General features: G+C 39.0%; 2 protein-coding genes across 4 annotated transcripts; one reads left to right on the forward strand and one right to left on the reverse strand.

The window, feature by feature from the left end:
• Positions 1-126: 126 nt before the first annotated feature.
• On the reverse strand, positions 127-12,663 carry cnot2 (CCR4-NOT transcription complex, subunit 2). Of its 3 annotated transcripts, none has more exons than XM_085461302.1 (15): positions 12,463-12,663; positions 9,374-9,502; positions 9,207-9,279; positions 8,892-9,039; positions 8,629-8,811; positions 7,362-7,438; positions 6,804-6,929; positions 6,460-6,584; positions 6,216-6,333; positions 5,721-5,877; positions 5,058-5,119; positions 4,536-4,585; positions 4,347-4,447; positions 1,721-1,865; positions 127-1,638 (listed from the first exon to the last, which is right to left on the reverse strand). In XM_085461302.1, the coding sequence occupies exons 2-15, from the start codon at positions 9,488-9,490 to the stop codon at positions 1,552-1,554; spliced, it is 1,569 nt and encodes a 522-aa protein (XP_085317428.1). In that variant the 5' UTR covers positions 9,491-9,502; positions 12,463-12,663; the 3' UTR covers positions 127-1,551. The 3 variants fall into 3 exon arrangements, with proteins under 3 accessions (XP_085317428.1, XP_085317431.1, XP_085317430.1); XM_085461305.1 differs by lacking the exon at positions 12,463-12,663 and adding an exon at positions 12,206-12,293; XM_085461304.1 differs by lacking the exon at positions 12,463-12,663 and adding an exon at positions 11,953-12,034.
• A 1,882-nt stretch (positions 12,664-14,545) lies between these two features.
• On the forward strand, positions 14,546-15,599 carry lrrc10 (leucine rich repeat containing 10). The gene has a single exon (XM_085461317.1). The coding sequence runs from the start codon at positions 14,613-14,615 to the stop codon at positions 15,480-15,482; it is 870 nt and encodes a 289-aa protein (XP_085317443.1). The 5' UTR covers positions 14,546-14,612; the 3' UTR covers positions 15,483-15,599.
• The last annotated feature ends 1,013 nt before the right edge of the window (positions 15,600-16,612 follow it).

The following is a 16,612-nucleotide window of genomic DNA, read 5'->3' on the forward strand; positions in this document are numbered from 1 at the left end:
TGTCTGCTGTGGATGATTTCTCTAAACTGTCTTACAAATTTGAATTTAATTTTCTCTGTTGCACTGCACAGTATTAACAAATCAGAGGCCAATTTTAGTAAGATACTCAATAAACAAGACACACGGTTCAGGAAAGCCTTTTTCTGCTTTAATACAAAGAAATTAAGATTTTAAATTCAGAAAATACAAGATTGGTCTTTTGTTTTTTTTCCTCATGTCTTTTTTCCGTTTGCTATGAAATGCTGCTGTCCACCACTGTTCAATCAGCTTAAAATGAAATGCATCCTTTTGGTTGTGTTTGAGTCGAAATTCAGGGGATGATAATGATCTCTAGGTTTATTTAATTTTTTAATGGTGGGGCTTAGATTCAGGCCTTTCCTCATGTGACATTTTAATATTTTTTAGTTTGATGCAAGTGCCCAGTGTGATGTGACACCCTGTCCAGCAGATCCCGAAAACTCCTGTCGCATCCACATATTGCATCCATGCTTACCTCATAAAAACGAGGTACAAGTCAGGGCAAAATTTCTTCCAAAATAAATGTCATATATATATATGTATATATATATATATATATATATATATACACACACACACATACATATATGTAGCAATCATATATACACATTCGTACATACATATACTAATTTATGTGATGCAAAGAAAAAAAATGTACACATTTCTTACAAAATTGTAACAAAGACTGGAAAGAGTTCTGTTTGCTCTGGAGCAAAGTCGTGTAGATGTTCAGCCTCTGAGGACTTCTCCATCAAAGTAGTCTCCTACATTTGTGTCCATGTTTGGGCAGCACAGACGTCACAGAGAGACGAAGAAACTGTATGTGACAGAAAAGGTTTGGTGACGCAAAAACAGGGTGGAAGGATGAATGTAAATTGAAAGGAGGGAGGCTAAAAAGGTGAAACGTATAGATGTGGGAGAATTGCATGAGCTCCCTGACTCAAAACATCAACAACAAAAGAAAAGCAAATAACAATAGAAAAGAGGGGGAGAAATTATCAGGGGGTGTTCACATAAAAAAAGGACAAACAAATTTTGTGTTCTTTTATTACTAAATATAGTGCAACAATAAACATTGCATTTCTTTCACCCTTTAACTTGCTTCCTAGGATGTCAACGTTTCTTTTCCCCGTCTTTAATTCAGTTAACACTTGGTATAAATACAAAGAATAACCTTTGTTCTGTCACTGCCCTGTGCCACAAGGTCAGTCCTCCTTTCAGAGAAAAAACAGGCTTCAGATTCAGAGACGTAAACATAACACAGACCCTGCTCAAAACAAGAGAGGAGGAAAAAAAAACAAAAAAACAAAAACAGGAGGAACATGAAGAATAAAAACAAAACATTCGTTGGTGTTTTGGGGCAGCTTGTAAATTTGAAAATGCAGGGCAGTTTTAATGGTGGTGATGACCCCTACAGTCAAAGAGCCAAATCCTCGAGGAATAAAAAAAAACCAAGCTGTGTGGACCTCCTCGTCCCTCCTGGACAACGGTGTCGTGTACAGGAACAGCTGCGGCCTTTGGACTGGTTGGGCCTTAGAAGGCCTGCTGGGCTGGGTTGTAGTTGAATGTTGTTGGCACGTGAGGCCTCTCTTCCAGCTTGTCGTACTCCAGATGAAATTCCTTAGAGAAACAGATAGTTTTAAGATAATAGCTCTAATCCTCAAAACTAAAAATAATAAAACTTGATAATATCAACTCTTACCTTGGCTACTTTCCTCCAGTTAAGACAATCAAAAAAGTAGTAGGTACCCCTCTCATAGGTGTTAGTCTTCAGTGTAGGCTCCATGCCAGGTGCCCTAGTTATCCAAACCCGTTCCTCTTTGTGGTACCTCCAGTCCCGGTTAAAGCTGGAGAGTGAAGAACACATTAATAAGTATTACAATAAATAAATAAATAAATAAAACGCTGCCACCTGGTGGCTAACCAGGGACCAAGAAAGATTCATTTCAAGAGTTTCACTCACACTTCCAGCTATTTCTACAAAAACTAAAAATGATTATGTTCATACAAAAGAAGAAAAATTATTCCATAAACAAACAATATTGTACCTTGTTAAGTGTTAATCTAAGAGTACACAGCAGAATCGATCATCATTTTAAAGCTTTACAAGCGTTTTTTCCAAAGGTTTGTTTATAAGAGATGTACTTGTGTAGTTCGACTTTAAAACCCTGACTTGGCCGTTTCGAGCACTGCCATGTAGGGCTGGGCCATATTATACCGTTCACGGTAATACCGGTATAATGTTAGGCAACGATAGGAAAATGAAATATCGCGATAGAATGGGAGTAAAACGCGCATGCGCAGTGCCTTTGTTTTCATACGCACATGGCCGATTGTTGAGTGAAACAGATGAACCAGAATTGGTTTGTAAAAATGGTGCAACTTCCGTGATGTGGAACTGGTTTGGTGTTTGTCCGTCAGATACACGACAAAGCACATTTTTTTTGCAGAACATGCAAGCGGCCGTTGTTATTGTCATATTTGTCGGACTAAGATGCTCTTAAATCTGGGAGTAATCTGGGTCCTAAACTCCGTATCTTCAGGTCAAACAACACTGCAGCATCACTTAGAGTTAAAAACTGTCTAAATTCTTTCATCTTTAATACAACGATCAGCATTGCTGCTTTACCAGGTGTAACTATGAAGTTTAACTTCCAGGCATCCATGAAAACAAAAGTTATTACATTTAACGGAGTTAGAAGTTAGCAGGAAGCTAGCGGAAGTTAGCTCGCTAGTTTCGCTAGTTACCTAAGCATGATATTGCATGTTCTGACTGAGAGATTTCTGAAAAAAATCAAACGTACAGCTCTGCTATCACTTCCAACATAAATGAAGACAGGAAACTAAACAGCAGTGACGTTTGTAGGGTTACTGAAGTTGGGCTAGCTGGTATATAATGATGTGCTACGTGATCGCTAGCGACACAGCTATGTTAGCATAACATAAACAGTGAAGCTGGAGGACGAACACTAACACTTTTCCACTTATAAAAGTTAACGTGAAGGTTCTTCATGGTTAGAGACAAATGCAATCGCATGGCAGGATGCTGTAAACGGACCAAACTTCAGTCAGGAGAACAACTGAGATAATCCATCCACAATACGAGGTTAGTTATTAATATACTGCAACAACATGGGAATAGAGCAGCTGCAGAGAATTCAACATTAATGAATCAATGGTACAGAAGTGGAGGAAGCAAGAAGAATGAGTTTAATAAAGTTTGATTTATCTGACTGCTTTGTTTCGCTTAATGTGCCTTATAATCCCGTGCACCTTATGGTCCGAAAAATACATACTGCACACTGCAGTTTAATGTTGCAAAGCACCTCTTTTTAACTTCAGTGGATATTATACATGGTTATGCTCAGGATATGTCAGCCCATTTCTACTGGAAATGCCTTTTGGTTAAACTTTCAGCAAGGAATTTGCATTTGCACTGTTACATTTTTATAAAGCTTTAATGTACATAAAAACCAGCTTCTTGTTTAAGTGAAAATAAATGGAAGGTTGTCTTTTTGCGCTAGTAATGTTGTGGAGTTGTATTTTGTCTCGCATCAATTGTATCGTCGGTTATATCGTTATCGCAAATTTTCAAATATATATCGTGATAAATATTTTTGGCCATATCGCCCTGCTCTACTGCCATGTAGTGTTTTTGAAATCTGGTCACAACTGAGGGGTGGAAATAACAGAACCTGTTGTGTCATCTATTCAACTCCAAATAGGACAAAAAACAGAAACTGAGATAAACAGATTACCTCAAGTGATGAGTATGGTTCATTTTCCCCCCCATGGACTTCTACACAAGAAGTCATTAAGAATGAATGCAGATTTGAAAACACTTCTGCATACCCTTTACTTTTTAGATCAGCAAGCTATGTTCATCGTTAATAAGTAGTCTAGGCTTTTTCTTAATGTGCGTTGGTTCAACCCTCCTGGCTTCCGCTCTCAGTTGTGTCTTCCGAGGCCTTTGGACTGAACGGGCCTTAGAAGGCCTACTGAGCTGGGTTGTAGATGAATGTTGCTGAACTTGTGTGTCAGGAAAAAGTCAATTATATTTGCATCTGCTGAGAGAATCCCTGTGGTTTAGAATTTAGATTCAGTTTTATATAATGTTCTAGCTTGTTTTTCTGTTTACGGATTGCTTAATTTCCTCTTCACAAAACTGTCTCATCTGCTCGCCAGTGAAACGTTTTTAATACGAAGCAGCAACTGCAAAGACTGTCGACTTTACACGACTCCTTTAAACTTCTTTGCTAAGTAAGGTGATCATCTCCTGGACAGACAAACACCTTTGTGCCCGTTTCTAGCAAAAAGTCAGTACTCACAGCTCCACTGCTGCCAGAAGCTGTAGCAGATCTCCTCCATTCATGTAGTACAGGTAGAACAACAGGTCTTCACCGTATCGAGACAGTTTGATGGCAGCCAACTAGAGTCAAGACAAGACAGTATAGATTAATTTTATTTTACTACATTAATCTTTGAACCGCTTACATTGAGCTCAAGTTCATGGTTACCTTGTCCCTTATGTGGATATTTGTTAAATACTCCGATGGAACATGGAAGTCTAAAAATGCAGATACAGATATAGGTTAGCAGCACACACAAGAGTGTCTAAAGCAGTGTGTAACTGTTTTAATTCACTGTGGCTTTGTAAATTTATGCTACCGATATGCCAAAAATGTGGTCTCCAGGTCGGATAAAAAAAGCAAAAACCAGGAGGCCTGCCAGAATCTAAATCTTATTAATTAACTCTGTCAACAGCCAACTACTTGTAATAAAATAGTTGAAGGTTTTTTTAGCTGCACTAATTTTAAAGGGCCACATGTATGTCTGTACTTTAATTTCCACAACAACAGTTTTTGTTAAAAAAGAAAAAAAAAACATGACTAAAAATGTAAATATTTTACAAAAATACTAAGATTGCATTGCATCCTTTCTCTGCTCCTCCTCAGCACTAATGCAAATGTCTTGACACCTGCTCTGACTCTGGTCTTGAAAGCTACTCAGGACTGTCATACATCAAATTAATGTCTTACCGATGTCTTGAGGTCGACAAGGTGCGGAAGCCCAAGGAGAGGCAAACTTGGGGTACAAGTTTCTGTCAAAGAGTTTAGTTGCAATCAGTTCTTGCTAGTATTAATATCAAAAGCAGACTGTTTGCTAAACGTTTTAGATAAAACAGGAAGAAATGTCAAAAACTCTGAAAATACCAACTTTTACCAACCTACTGATGCAGTCAGCAGGGGGCAAACTTAACTAATGGAGTCTCTTTCCTCTTATTTCTTTATTACCTCTGAGTAAGAATGAAATTTGATGTATATCAAAAATCATAGACCCTGAAACTTAAAAGACCAGCGTGTATGATTTAGTGCTCCTCCCGTGACTGTTACAAATGCAAAATGTTCCTAATGTATAAAAATGACAGTGAAGGGACTCACCCCTTCTGCAGATAATAAAAAGCTAATTCTAAGGCAACAAAGACACTGCGCCTCTTGTATTCAGCCACTGATACATTAATGACAATACGATTACATCCATCCAAAGAAACGGTGGGGAACTAAATAGATTCATTCATTAAAAATAAAAGCAGACAGATGTAACATGCATTATTGGACTAAAAATTTTTATTGTTTCTTTGTGTGTGTGTTTTTTATAGGAAAAATCAGTATGTATTTGCAGGGTAATGAAATTTGTCTTACTCTGGTGAGTTTAAGTTGAGTCCCAGTGTTGTGAGGTCACTTCCTAACGCCAGATGGACCATCCCCGGATCAGTCTCTGCTGCCCGGATAAACGTCAGTAGGCCAATCATGCCAAATTGATCCGTCACCATTCCTGCGGGAATGTTCGTCACCCGACCTGCAGCAGCAAGACAACTCAAGATTAAAACAAACTGTAGAAACTGGACTCTGAGCTAGATTCAGTACTTAATGTCAAATCACCTCTGCATTAATAACTACACTTTGTGAACAAACCAACTAAATACCTCTTTGAACTCATGATCACAGGTAAATTAATGGAAACGTGATTATGGCTGTGTTACAATGAACGTTATTTTGTTGGTTTCCTCACTGTAGCTTAGTTGATAATTATCTAACCCCAAATGCAGGTTAGCACGTCCAACTGCCTCACTCAAGGCAATTAAGAAGGGTTGTTTTGGTGGAATAGCAGCAATACGATTGGCAGTGAAGACTCACCATCAGGCAACACCTGAATCCCTTTCTTCTGGTTGTTGTTCTGTGCTGAGGCCGTCTTGTCTCCGGGAAACTTGGGCCCATCTGCATTGGATGTGCTCTTGTTTGTGGAGTTCAAGTTCTAAAGGGAAGGGGGAAAAAATCAATAGGCAGGAAAAATAATGCATGTATTTATTTCAATTCTTTTGATCTGTACCCTTCTCACAAAAAAAATAAAAAAGTTCTGCCAGTGTGCTGTGTGACTTACAGTTTTGCTGTCATCGTTGTTCAACGTGGGATCCTTATAGTTTGGCCCAGGCAGTGCAGGGAAGTCCTCATTGTGGATGGAGAAATCCTGTGTCTGCTCAGTTGATGGCTTTGTCACCATGCCAACTTGATGATGAAAGTGTAACAGCAAAGAAAAAAACAAAACAAACAAAATGGTACAATCAGCAATGATAGTCTGTCGTGTGCAGTGTAACAAAAGCTTAGCTAACATTATGAAGCTCATCTGATGGTTTTCAGCTGAAATCCATTTCCAATGTTGATGGAATGTGCTGTCAGTGATTCATGTGAGGAAAATAAGACACTTTCTACAGTCTAATGGCTTACCATAAGGCGCTCGTCCAGTCAGTGGGTTGAGAACTGGTGTAGGGTTTCCGGTCCCTTCTCTCCGACTCCTATCTGCTAATGCAGGGAAGTCTGACAAATCCAGTCCTGTTACATTTTCACTCCCATCTGTTACACAAGGACAATACAAACATGTGAATCCTTAAATACACTATTTTTGTAAATATGTAATAATGTAGCCTTATTGTAAAGTAGATTAAGGATGTAGCAGCTCTCCCCTTTTTTGATGTGTATTTATGTAACAGTTTAAAAAGAGTCAGATCAGTTTAATGAGATTTTTATTCAGACCTAATTTCCTGCAATTCATTTCAAGGATACACAGTTTATGTATGATGGGTAGCACTGTTTGCTGCTGTTAACTCTTGTAAGACCCTAACAGCAGCATTAATGGAAAGCTGTGATTTTGTGCAGGAAACAGTATTATTTATCAGGCTGTGGCTGTTTTTTATGCTTTAAACACACACAGACAGAGCAATGTTAGTCTAAAAGTAGCTGAAACCTAATGGTTACCTGATGGTTAGACAAAAGTGAACAACCAACCTGTGCCGTTGAAGATGTTGCTTGATAATGAGTTGTTCATGAAAGCTTGATTGCGGTTCATCCCAAATCCTGACATGCTGCACAGACAGAAAAAAATAAGAAAAAAGAAAGAAAAAGGATACAAACATTTCCTTAATTAGAAAAAGATGTTTTAGAAAGCAACTGTACACACAAAAGGACACACCGAAGGTAACCCATGCCAGCCCTATGAAGCAAGATTTGAGCTCATCCAGGTAACTTCAAGGTTAACCCTGGCTTTTCATTATTACAAAGGTGGTACATCACCATGGTAACTTACATCCTAACCTGTTTCAGAGCATGTTACGTTCACAGTTAAAGATAAACAGGTACAAAACCAGTGGCTACTCATCAATCAGTTTTCTGCAAAATGTCACTGTTCCTTGGATTTCAGTGCATGGATAAAGTTGTGTAGTTCACTGTGTTGGATTAGAAACAGATTCTTAGACATAAGTTTATTTTTCCTGTTGGGTGCAAACCATTTTATTGTTCTAAATTTACAAACGGGACGCCTATTTTTACTTATTTGTTTTGAACTTTTTTTGTTTCTTTTTTTAAAATCTCAGACCGGGATAAAGCTGAAAGATTAAAAAAAAAAAAAAACATTTTGTGTACATCGAAACTTTAATGTAAAGTAAATATTCACTGTATTAGTTTCTCCTGTTCTTGATTGAGCTGTGATAGCTGTGAGGTGCCTGTTAACTTCAGCAGCTTGCATTCTTACCCGCTTTCTTTCAGGCTGTAATAGGCTAAACTTTATTAATACAGTAGGACTCTGGGAGTCTCCCTGATCAAACACTTAAAGCGCACATACATTCATATGGCGCTTTTAATACTACGCTACTATTTAATAAAAATTAAAAAAAACTCTCTCTCACACACACACACCACACACACAGGTTTGGGTTCAGCATGTATTATTTTCTTCAGATTTTTCCTCATATTACAGTTTTGTCATTTTCTGCAAAATCAGCTGCTCTGCTGCCAACAGACTTATCCACATTTCAGATTGGTCAAAAGCTGTAAACAGCACCTCTTTCATGCTGGTAGCTAGATTGAGAAACCCTGGGTTGCCTTGTTAAGTTGATAATCAGCTTCTTGTGACTGCTTGGCTCAATCACCAGTTTTAAGATAACTGAACCCAGATAGCAGAAAGACATCCTGTGTATGTTGAATTTGCATCATAGTACAGGGCCATGTTCCTTTGAAACACTGGTGGATATGTGCAATAAATACTAAATCCATCTACCTGTTTATGGTAAAGGGCTGGCGTGCTGGCTGCTGTTTGGGCATACAGATGATACTGGGTGAGCTACGGTTGGGGCTTCCCAGCCCCGAGCTGCCCATGCTGTTGGTCCTGCCGCTTATCCCAATGCCTTGACCGACCTGAGAGTGATTCAGCACGTTCCTCGAATTCATCGGTAACGTCCCCCTGTTAAAACATCATCGTCCAATTTAGTGAATTCAAAGTTTTCTTAAACAGCACGATTAATCAGTCAAGTTCACACTCACCTGCTTGGTGATGGTGGGGTATGGAGAGACATGGTGGGGACTCCTGTTGTGGGGGTGATATGACTCGGTAGCTGCGACCCTTGCGTTAGACTTCGGTTTAACTGAGGTGTGTTGTTTCCCATGCCTCTTACTGAGAAGCCGAGTGCACCTGCACAAAGACAAAAGAAAGCTTTTCAGTTATCTGTTCAAATAACACAATCAAACTTTAAGTAACTCTAGTTCAGAGGTAAAAAGCAGAATTGTCTTTACGATTTTAAGTCCATCACAAATGACAAAACTGATGTAACAGGCTGTAAGATAAAGGTCAGCACTCACTTTGTGGACCATATAAACTCGCACCGAGCTGCGACAGCTGACCCGATGACGATGGTGAGGGAGAGGACAGCATCTGGAGAAAAACATTCAAGGACAGAACAGAGTAAGATAAATGTGGAAAAAAAATCTCAACAGGTAAGAAAGGTGTACCAGCACACAAAACTCACATCTTTATCCGACCGATGTGGAAACATCGTCGGCTGGTTGTAGTACATGCTTTCATCGGTAAAGTCGTTATCGACAACGTCAACGAACTCTACAAATTTCTTTCTAGCACCAAACATGCCTTTTGTCACCTGAAGAGAGAGAAAGGAACATTAATTAAAATGTGCATGTGAAAGAAAGCAGACGCTCAAGAGTGAACTTTTTGAACTTATACTGTGGCTTAGATTTGAATTTTAATTCTCTTTAGATTTCTACTTGAACTAGATAAAATTCAGAGCCAGTAAGGTTCAACCTATATATATATATATATATATATATATATAGTACATATATTTATTAGTTTCAGATGTAGCCATTCTTGTATTTTTCTTGTTTACATTATTGTATTTTGCACAACTCTGTTGCTTGTGAAGCTCGCACACAAGAATTTCACTCACATGTGCTGTACCAATGTACCTGCACATGTGATGTGACAATAAAAGTGATTTGATTTTGATTTGACCTATACAATATTTTCTGGTCAACTTCTACACTAGCCTAAAAATGTTATGGTTTCAAAATTGGACATTAAATTTTTTTTTTAGTTTTAGTATTTATAGAATAATTCTTGCAGCATTCATTCAGGCAGTCAGCGTGGCAATTGCCTGATCTCTGCTCACAGTTGCAGCAGCAGGGTAAGAATTAGGAACAGGGGTACGCATTTTCTGCTAAAGACTCTCTCCGAAATGGTCCGTCGGCCAAATTGGTTTGGTCAAGATAATGCACAGACAAACATATGTCACCACTAGTACCCTGCACCTTATACTACTCTACTAAGTCTGTGATGGGGAGAAGAAATTAGCAAGGAGACATTGCAGGGATCAGAAGTGGATAATAAATTGGCATCAAGCAATCCAAACCACCCGTTAAGGTGTATTGTGTGTCCTAAAACCCCCTCAGCATTCCTCTGGGGTAAGGAAGGTGGAAGCAGGTTCAGAAGGGTAAGCAGGCAGGGGGTGAATCCCAGTTTTGGTTCCTCCTGGGTTTTGAATAGGAGTCAGCTCAAGGCATACTGGCTAATAGGTAAGGATTAGAGTTAAAGAAGCACATACGGGGAATTAAGATTAGAATTTAGCTCCTAGGGTTAGAGTCTTGTATCAGACTGCCAATTGCACCTTGTGTTGATGGCAACTTGGCCTTGGAACACTACTGACTCATTACTCCTGTTTTGCTATACTTATTTGTATTTGGGATTTTATTTTATTTTTTACATGAGTACTTGTTGCATTTTTAATCCCTGTGACTACATTTTAAACTTAGAGCAAGGGTCAGGGAGCAAGTGAAAATAACAAATTTGCATAGATTATGTTTAGCAGAAGTACTTTCTCAGTTATAATGAGAGCACCTTGGAAACCAGAGAAATCTGTTCTAATCTGGTAAGACTACTGGGCTGAAATTTTTGTTATGCAGTACAACTTGTTAGGCTTCCTCAATCCAGAATGGTAGCTGAATAAAAATAACTATTTCTTCATTTCTGTGATTAAGCATTCTACATGTTTGATTTTGTACTATTGTGAAATATGTCAATACCTTCCAGAAACTGTCTCTAACTAATAACTAATGTTATTCTTTTTTGTTAGTCTATGAGACGGTTTTTTTTAAACACATTTGAATAATTCTTGGAACTTTTTACTGTATTTGCTCCCATTTAAAGAACCTGATTCACTTTCATGGTAAAAGAAGCCAGTTCTCTTTAACAGATTCTCAGATATTCGAGTTCAAACACTGCTTTAGATATCAAATCAATGTGTGGGGGGAAACACACACGTATATATCATCGACAAGCCTAAATCCACAGACGATCTGTGGTTAGTTGTCCAAGATGTTTAGAACAACCTACCAGCCGAGCTCCGTCAAAAACTGTGTGCAAGTATACCTAAAAGAATTGATGCTGTTTTGAAGGCAAAGGGTGGCCACACCAAATACTGATTTGATTTAGATTTCTCTTTTGTTCCTTCACTGCATTTTGTTGTTTGATTAAAATAAATGATTAACACTTGCATTTTTGAAAGCATTCTTTGTTTACAGCATCTTTCCTCACCTGCCTAAAACTTTTGCACAGTACTGTATATCTCAAGTACTTTATATTTAAAGTACTTCCTATGCGATGCTGAAATTTCACAGCAATCAGTCTATATGTTTAAACTTTGGACTACACTTTTTTAGGCAAATCAAAGACGGCTGAGCAGAAAATGTTGTTAAAAACCCCAATGATCTGAGACTGAATAGCCCATGTCTGAAACTAACAGCACCGCATTGTATTGTTTGTGCAACTGGAACTTTACTGCCGCCACACAGCGTTGATATTTCATAACCTTTGTATAAACAAAAAGATATCTTATATGACTGCAAGGCTAAGTTAAATGGAAGCATCTGGAAATGCAATATGTTATAATTTCTTTGTAATTCAATGGGCTACAACTGGCACCTTACGGTTCTTAAAATAAACTTTTGAATAGTTGCTTTCTCTACGAATTTAAAATGAAGATTGATTTATTTGACTTTTACAACAAAAAAAACAAAAACTGCAGCCCTACGATACCTGTTAACTAAATGAGATGACAGCAGAACTGGTTGTTAAGTTCCATCCCGTTAAACTTTACTATTGATGTGTTTAACAGCAACAAAGCTAACAGGCTAGCCAACACTAGTTTAGGTAGCTAACATTAGCAGGCTAGGTGCTTGTCACTTTGAGTTAGCTTAGCTAGCTTAACGTCAGCTTGCTAACTGGCTACTCTAAAAACAACCAAAGTAACAGAGCGTTTAAACTGAGAAATACACAGTGGTTTAGCTACCAGTAACACTGGCCCTCTTTGCCTCCGTTTATCCACTGTCAGCTGTGTGTTTTCACGGCTCAGTTTATGCTCCGATTGCAGGCAGTGGCAGTAGGAGCAGATAGACCAATAGCGACAATCTGCGGATGCTAAAGGCTAACGACGTGCTACGTATTTAAACGAAAGAAAGCAAGGGAGGTAAAAAGCTCCAGCTGACGGAGTTTAATTTACATAGGGCAATTTTAACATAAGAACAAAAATAAGTAAAATAATCTCACCGCATCAATTTCCCTTCGCTTCGTTAGATCCAAGATGGCTGTGAGTATTCTCAATCGAAAGAGGTCTAGCCTTTACCCCCTGACCTTACAACCTGCTGATCACTTCCGTACACAAAAACGAACACATCTGATAGTTTCCCTAACAGGGTGCTGGGAGAAGAACCAACAGATATCCAGGAAAGTACTTCACGGAGGGGGAAAGAAAAAAAGAAGATTTTGCAGTCATTTAAAGCAAATATGACACTGTCGAGTTTTTGTCTCCCTCGTGTGAACATCAGGTGTCTCACTCCAGTAAAATAAATGTGTGGATTTACATACTGCAGAGGATGTGATTGTCAGCAATAAAAGTTTGGTTACCAACCACATTTGACACATATCTCATAGAGTATCCCAAATCTCACAGGTTTCTGTGCAAAAACATGAACTTTGCATGTTGACAAGGGCCTTATCTCACAACTGGGTTTTTGGTTGTTTTTTACTTAACGTTCTTTGTTTGTTTGTTTTTACTCTACATTTAATCAAATTAGCACACAACAAACTGGGGGCTATATCTGTTCATATCTTACATAAAATGAGTAGTTGAGAAAAGCCTGGTAGTCAGAGGTATTTTAAAGTGGACCTGCAGGAGCTAACACTGTTCACAGTGGCATGAATTACTCAGTGAGGTTGGAAAACAGCAGCTTCACATGAATTTAATATGGCCCGGAAACTTAAAACCACATTGTATGGACTTCCTCAGCAGATGGCGTCTTAAGGCTGTTATAATGATCCTTTATCAGTTAGTTTGCCAAACACTTAAAGTGTTTGGCAAACCATCAATCATCATTATTTATCTGCTGAGGAAAAGAACTGGACATAGCTGAAAGCTTTGGGAACAACAAGTAAGCCTAGTGTAAGGGGGGGAAATAAATGGGTTTTACAGTAGAAAAGGCAGGTATAAAATTAATGATGTTTCCATTCCAGTTACTTCACCCTGGAACCATATATTATATCTGTGCTTCCCTTCCTGTGAGATATCCAGATTTTTAATATGAACAGGATCTTTTATGACAGTCACACTATTGTGCTCTGGCAGTAAGTGGCTGCGGGAAAGTGATAAAAACAGTGTGTCAGTGAGTGAAAGCAGATGAGGGTCAACTATTGCCCCCTCAGATAAGGACAATGAAATCCCTTCCTAATTTTATCTAGTTGGAAAATAGCCCCAATGAAGATATGTCAGATAGCATGGACACTTCACACCTCTTGTAAGATATCCAGCTTACTTACAGGATATTCATCTTTGAGTATAAGCTTGCATGAAGATTGTTTGGATTTGGAGGATTTGACTTGCTATGTGTTCATTCTAAATGAACCCATTTCCAAGACTATACAATGTGGCATTGGCAAAACACAGATCTACAGAGATTTTCCATAACTGAAAACATAGTATACTCTAATCAAAGTAATCTGATATCCCTGCAAACACTGGCAAATTGCTAAGAACATTTCACCTGTTGAGCCCAGTGGCTTCCACCCAAGACTGCCTCTGGGATGATTCCAGCAGAATGCAAATGACCTTTGTTGCTCTTTCATCACAAAGCACTTATTCTGCTTATCCATGTCACCCTGCCCCTCCCTGTTTCTCTCTCTCCCACCTCTGTCATCTCAGAGAAGAAGAGGGGAAAGTCATTAGGCACAAATGGGGAGGAGAGAGCTAGTGGTTGCTATAGCCATGAGAGTCTGGCAGAGCTTGGAGCCACAGAGAGATAGTGAGAGGACTGCACTGGGAAATATCTGCCCAGGGAATACAATAAGTTTTCAGCTCATTAAGTTGGATAAACAAATGGCTTACTGTAGGAGATACTGGGAGTCATACTGGATATCATCAGCAAGACATTAGAAAGAAGGTATTTTGAATTTTTTGTATGAACATCTTAACACTTACAATGTTTTTCTGTTTAATTTTATTATATATTACCTTGACACAACACCCCCTTTATTACATTAAAGGATGCACTTCATAATATAACTGATGTGTCATCCTCCTTCCTAAGCTGTTGTATGATTTCACTGTTTCTTTTTTCTTGATTATCAAGATGAATAAACGCAGAGGGGAAGTGGAGGAGTGTTAATGGAACACCATGAAATTCACTTGAAGATAAAGGAGATGGATGTCGAGTAACAGTCTTGTGGCAGAAACAGTAAGAAAAATGGGCAATGCCATGAGAAGTATTCTCGCCTTCATTCCTTCTGAACGCTGCCAGCGCTTCTTAGTTGGGGACCTGAAGGAGATGCCACTAGATCGGACCCTGGACCTGAGTAGCCGACAGCTGCGAAAGCTGCCTGTTGCTGCCTGTCTCTTCAATGAGTTGGTGAAGCTTTACCTGAGTGACAACAACCTCAGCAGCTTACCGGCTGAAGTGCAGAGCCTGAGAAAGCTGCAGCTTCTGGCCCTCGATTTTAACTGCTTTGAGGAGCTCCCACTAGCCATATGCAGGTTGCCCCAGCTTAGTATTCTTTACTTGGGTAATAACAGGCTTTATCACCTCCCCGTAGAGCTGAGAGAGCTTAGGGAACTTAGCACTCTGTGGCTGGAGACTAATTGCTTCACTGTTTTCCCTAAGGTTGTTTGTGAGCTCTCAAATCTAAAGACCCTGCACCTCGGATATAACCAGATACGGAGTTTACCCAAAGAATTTGGACGGCTGCACGAGCTGCGAAGTATTTGGCTTGCTGGGAACCAACTGCCAGATTTCCCACCAGTGTTACTTGAAATGCACTCTCTGGCTGTTGTTGATGTAGATCGGAACAGAATACGTCATTTTCCTAGCCTTTCTCACATGCAGGGGTTAAAACTTGTGATCTATGACCACAACCCCTGTGTTAATGCCCCAGCAGTGGCTGAGGGAGTCAGAAGGGTTGGGCGATGGGCTGATAGCTCAGATGACGAGCAGGAAGATGATGCTTCAAAAGCAGCAAGTGAGACTACAGCTGAGGTTGTCGAAGTCCATCCTGAAGAGCAACAGAACATTCAAGGTTAAGGACCAAAGTGACCTTCAGCTGTGGGGAGCCGGGATTGACTGGCCAGGCTCGAGTGGCGTCCTGGAGCACTTAAAGCAGAGTGGCATGACAAATACCGTCAGGGTGATGGTATTTGGTCCATATATGGTAAAGCCAATCATTTAAAAGGGAAAGCTCACCTCTGAAATCAAATCTACACACACACACCCTCAACTGGCCTGCTGTGCTACTTGTCTATCAGATTGTTTGGTGAGAGTTGGCCAGTTTTAGATATACTAGTTATGTTTGCATTTACATATCTTAGGATTATGACTTTATTTTGGATTGAACTGTCCTTATAAAGGCCATAAAGTAATGAAATCCAAAATGCATAGTCTGTAAAATGGGATATTTGAATCACGACATAAAAGCAACATTTAAAAAAACAAAATAAAAAGACTGCATGCCTTGAAATTATTCATTTCAACACCGTAAACTTTTTAATTGATCTTTTCCCTCTGGAATGTTGCATGTATTATATTGTTTGTGTATTGCCAAGTTCACATAGTATGTTTGCAAGGCAATGTGTCAAAACAGGCATTAACATTATTCTAGTAAATCAGCCATGCAGCTGTTGCTGTCCAGTGATCTGAGAATTAGTTTCTACTTTTATACTTTTATAGTCAGTATAATTCACAGTTTGTGACTTCTGATTTTACAATGCAAAGCATTAGAAAACATTTTGTTCCAGCAGTGCAAGATAGTATCTGCACCTGCTGAGGATTTTAATACCAGAGATGGATGGTTTAAGTCAATTAGTGCACTCTGTATCCAGACCAATGCATAATTCATCGACTAGATTGGAGCTGTGGCTTTGAATAAAGACTGCTAATGGGCCATAATGTCGTTGCTGTAAGGTTCTGGTTTGAAACAGATCATACATGCAATTTTGCAATTCCCCTGTGTACCAGGAAAATGTTCTGTAAACAAGCTTAAAAGTAATTCCACGATATATGATCTGGGCATTTGGAAACTTTCTAAACAAAATGCATAAAAAAAAAAAAGATTGAAAGGGCTTGAAATTGTTTTTTCTTCTGGAAATGTGATTATTTACGACTGGTTTCTGTGCTTCCACCTTTCATAGATCTTTATATTATTCTATAACATGTAT

The sequence above is a fragment of the Copadichromis virginalis genome, linkage group LG7 (genome assembly GCF_057382275.1).
Source record: "Copadichromis virginalis isolate Kocher_CV1m ecotype Utaka linkage group LG7, C_Virginalis_male_GT1.1, whole genome shotgun sequence".
NCBI classification, from domain to species: domain Eukaryota; kingdom Metazoa; phylum Chordata; class Actinopteri; order Cichliformes; family Cichlidae; genus Copadichromis; species Copadichromis virginalis.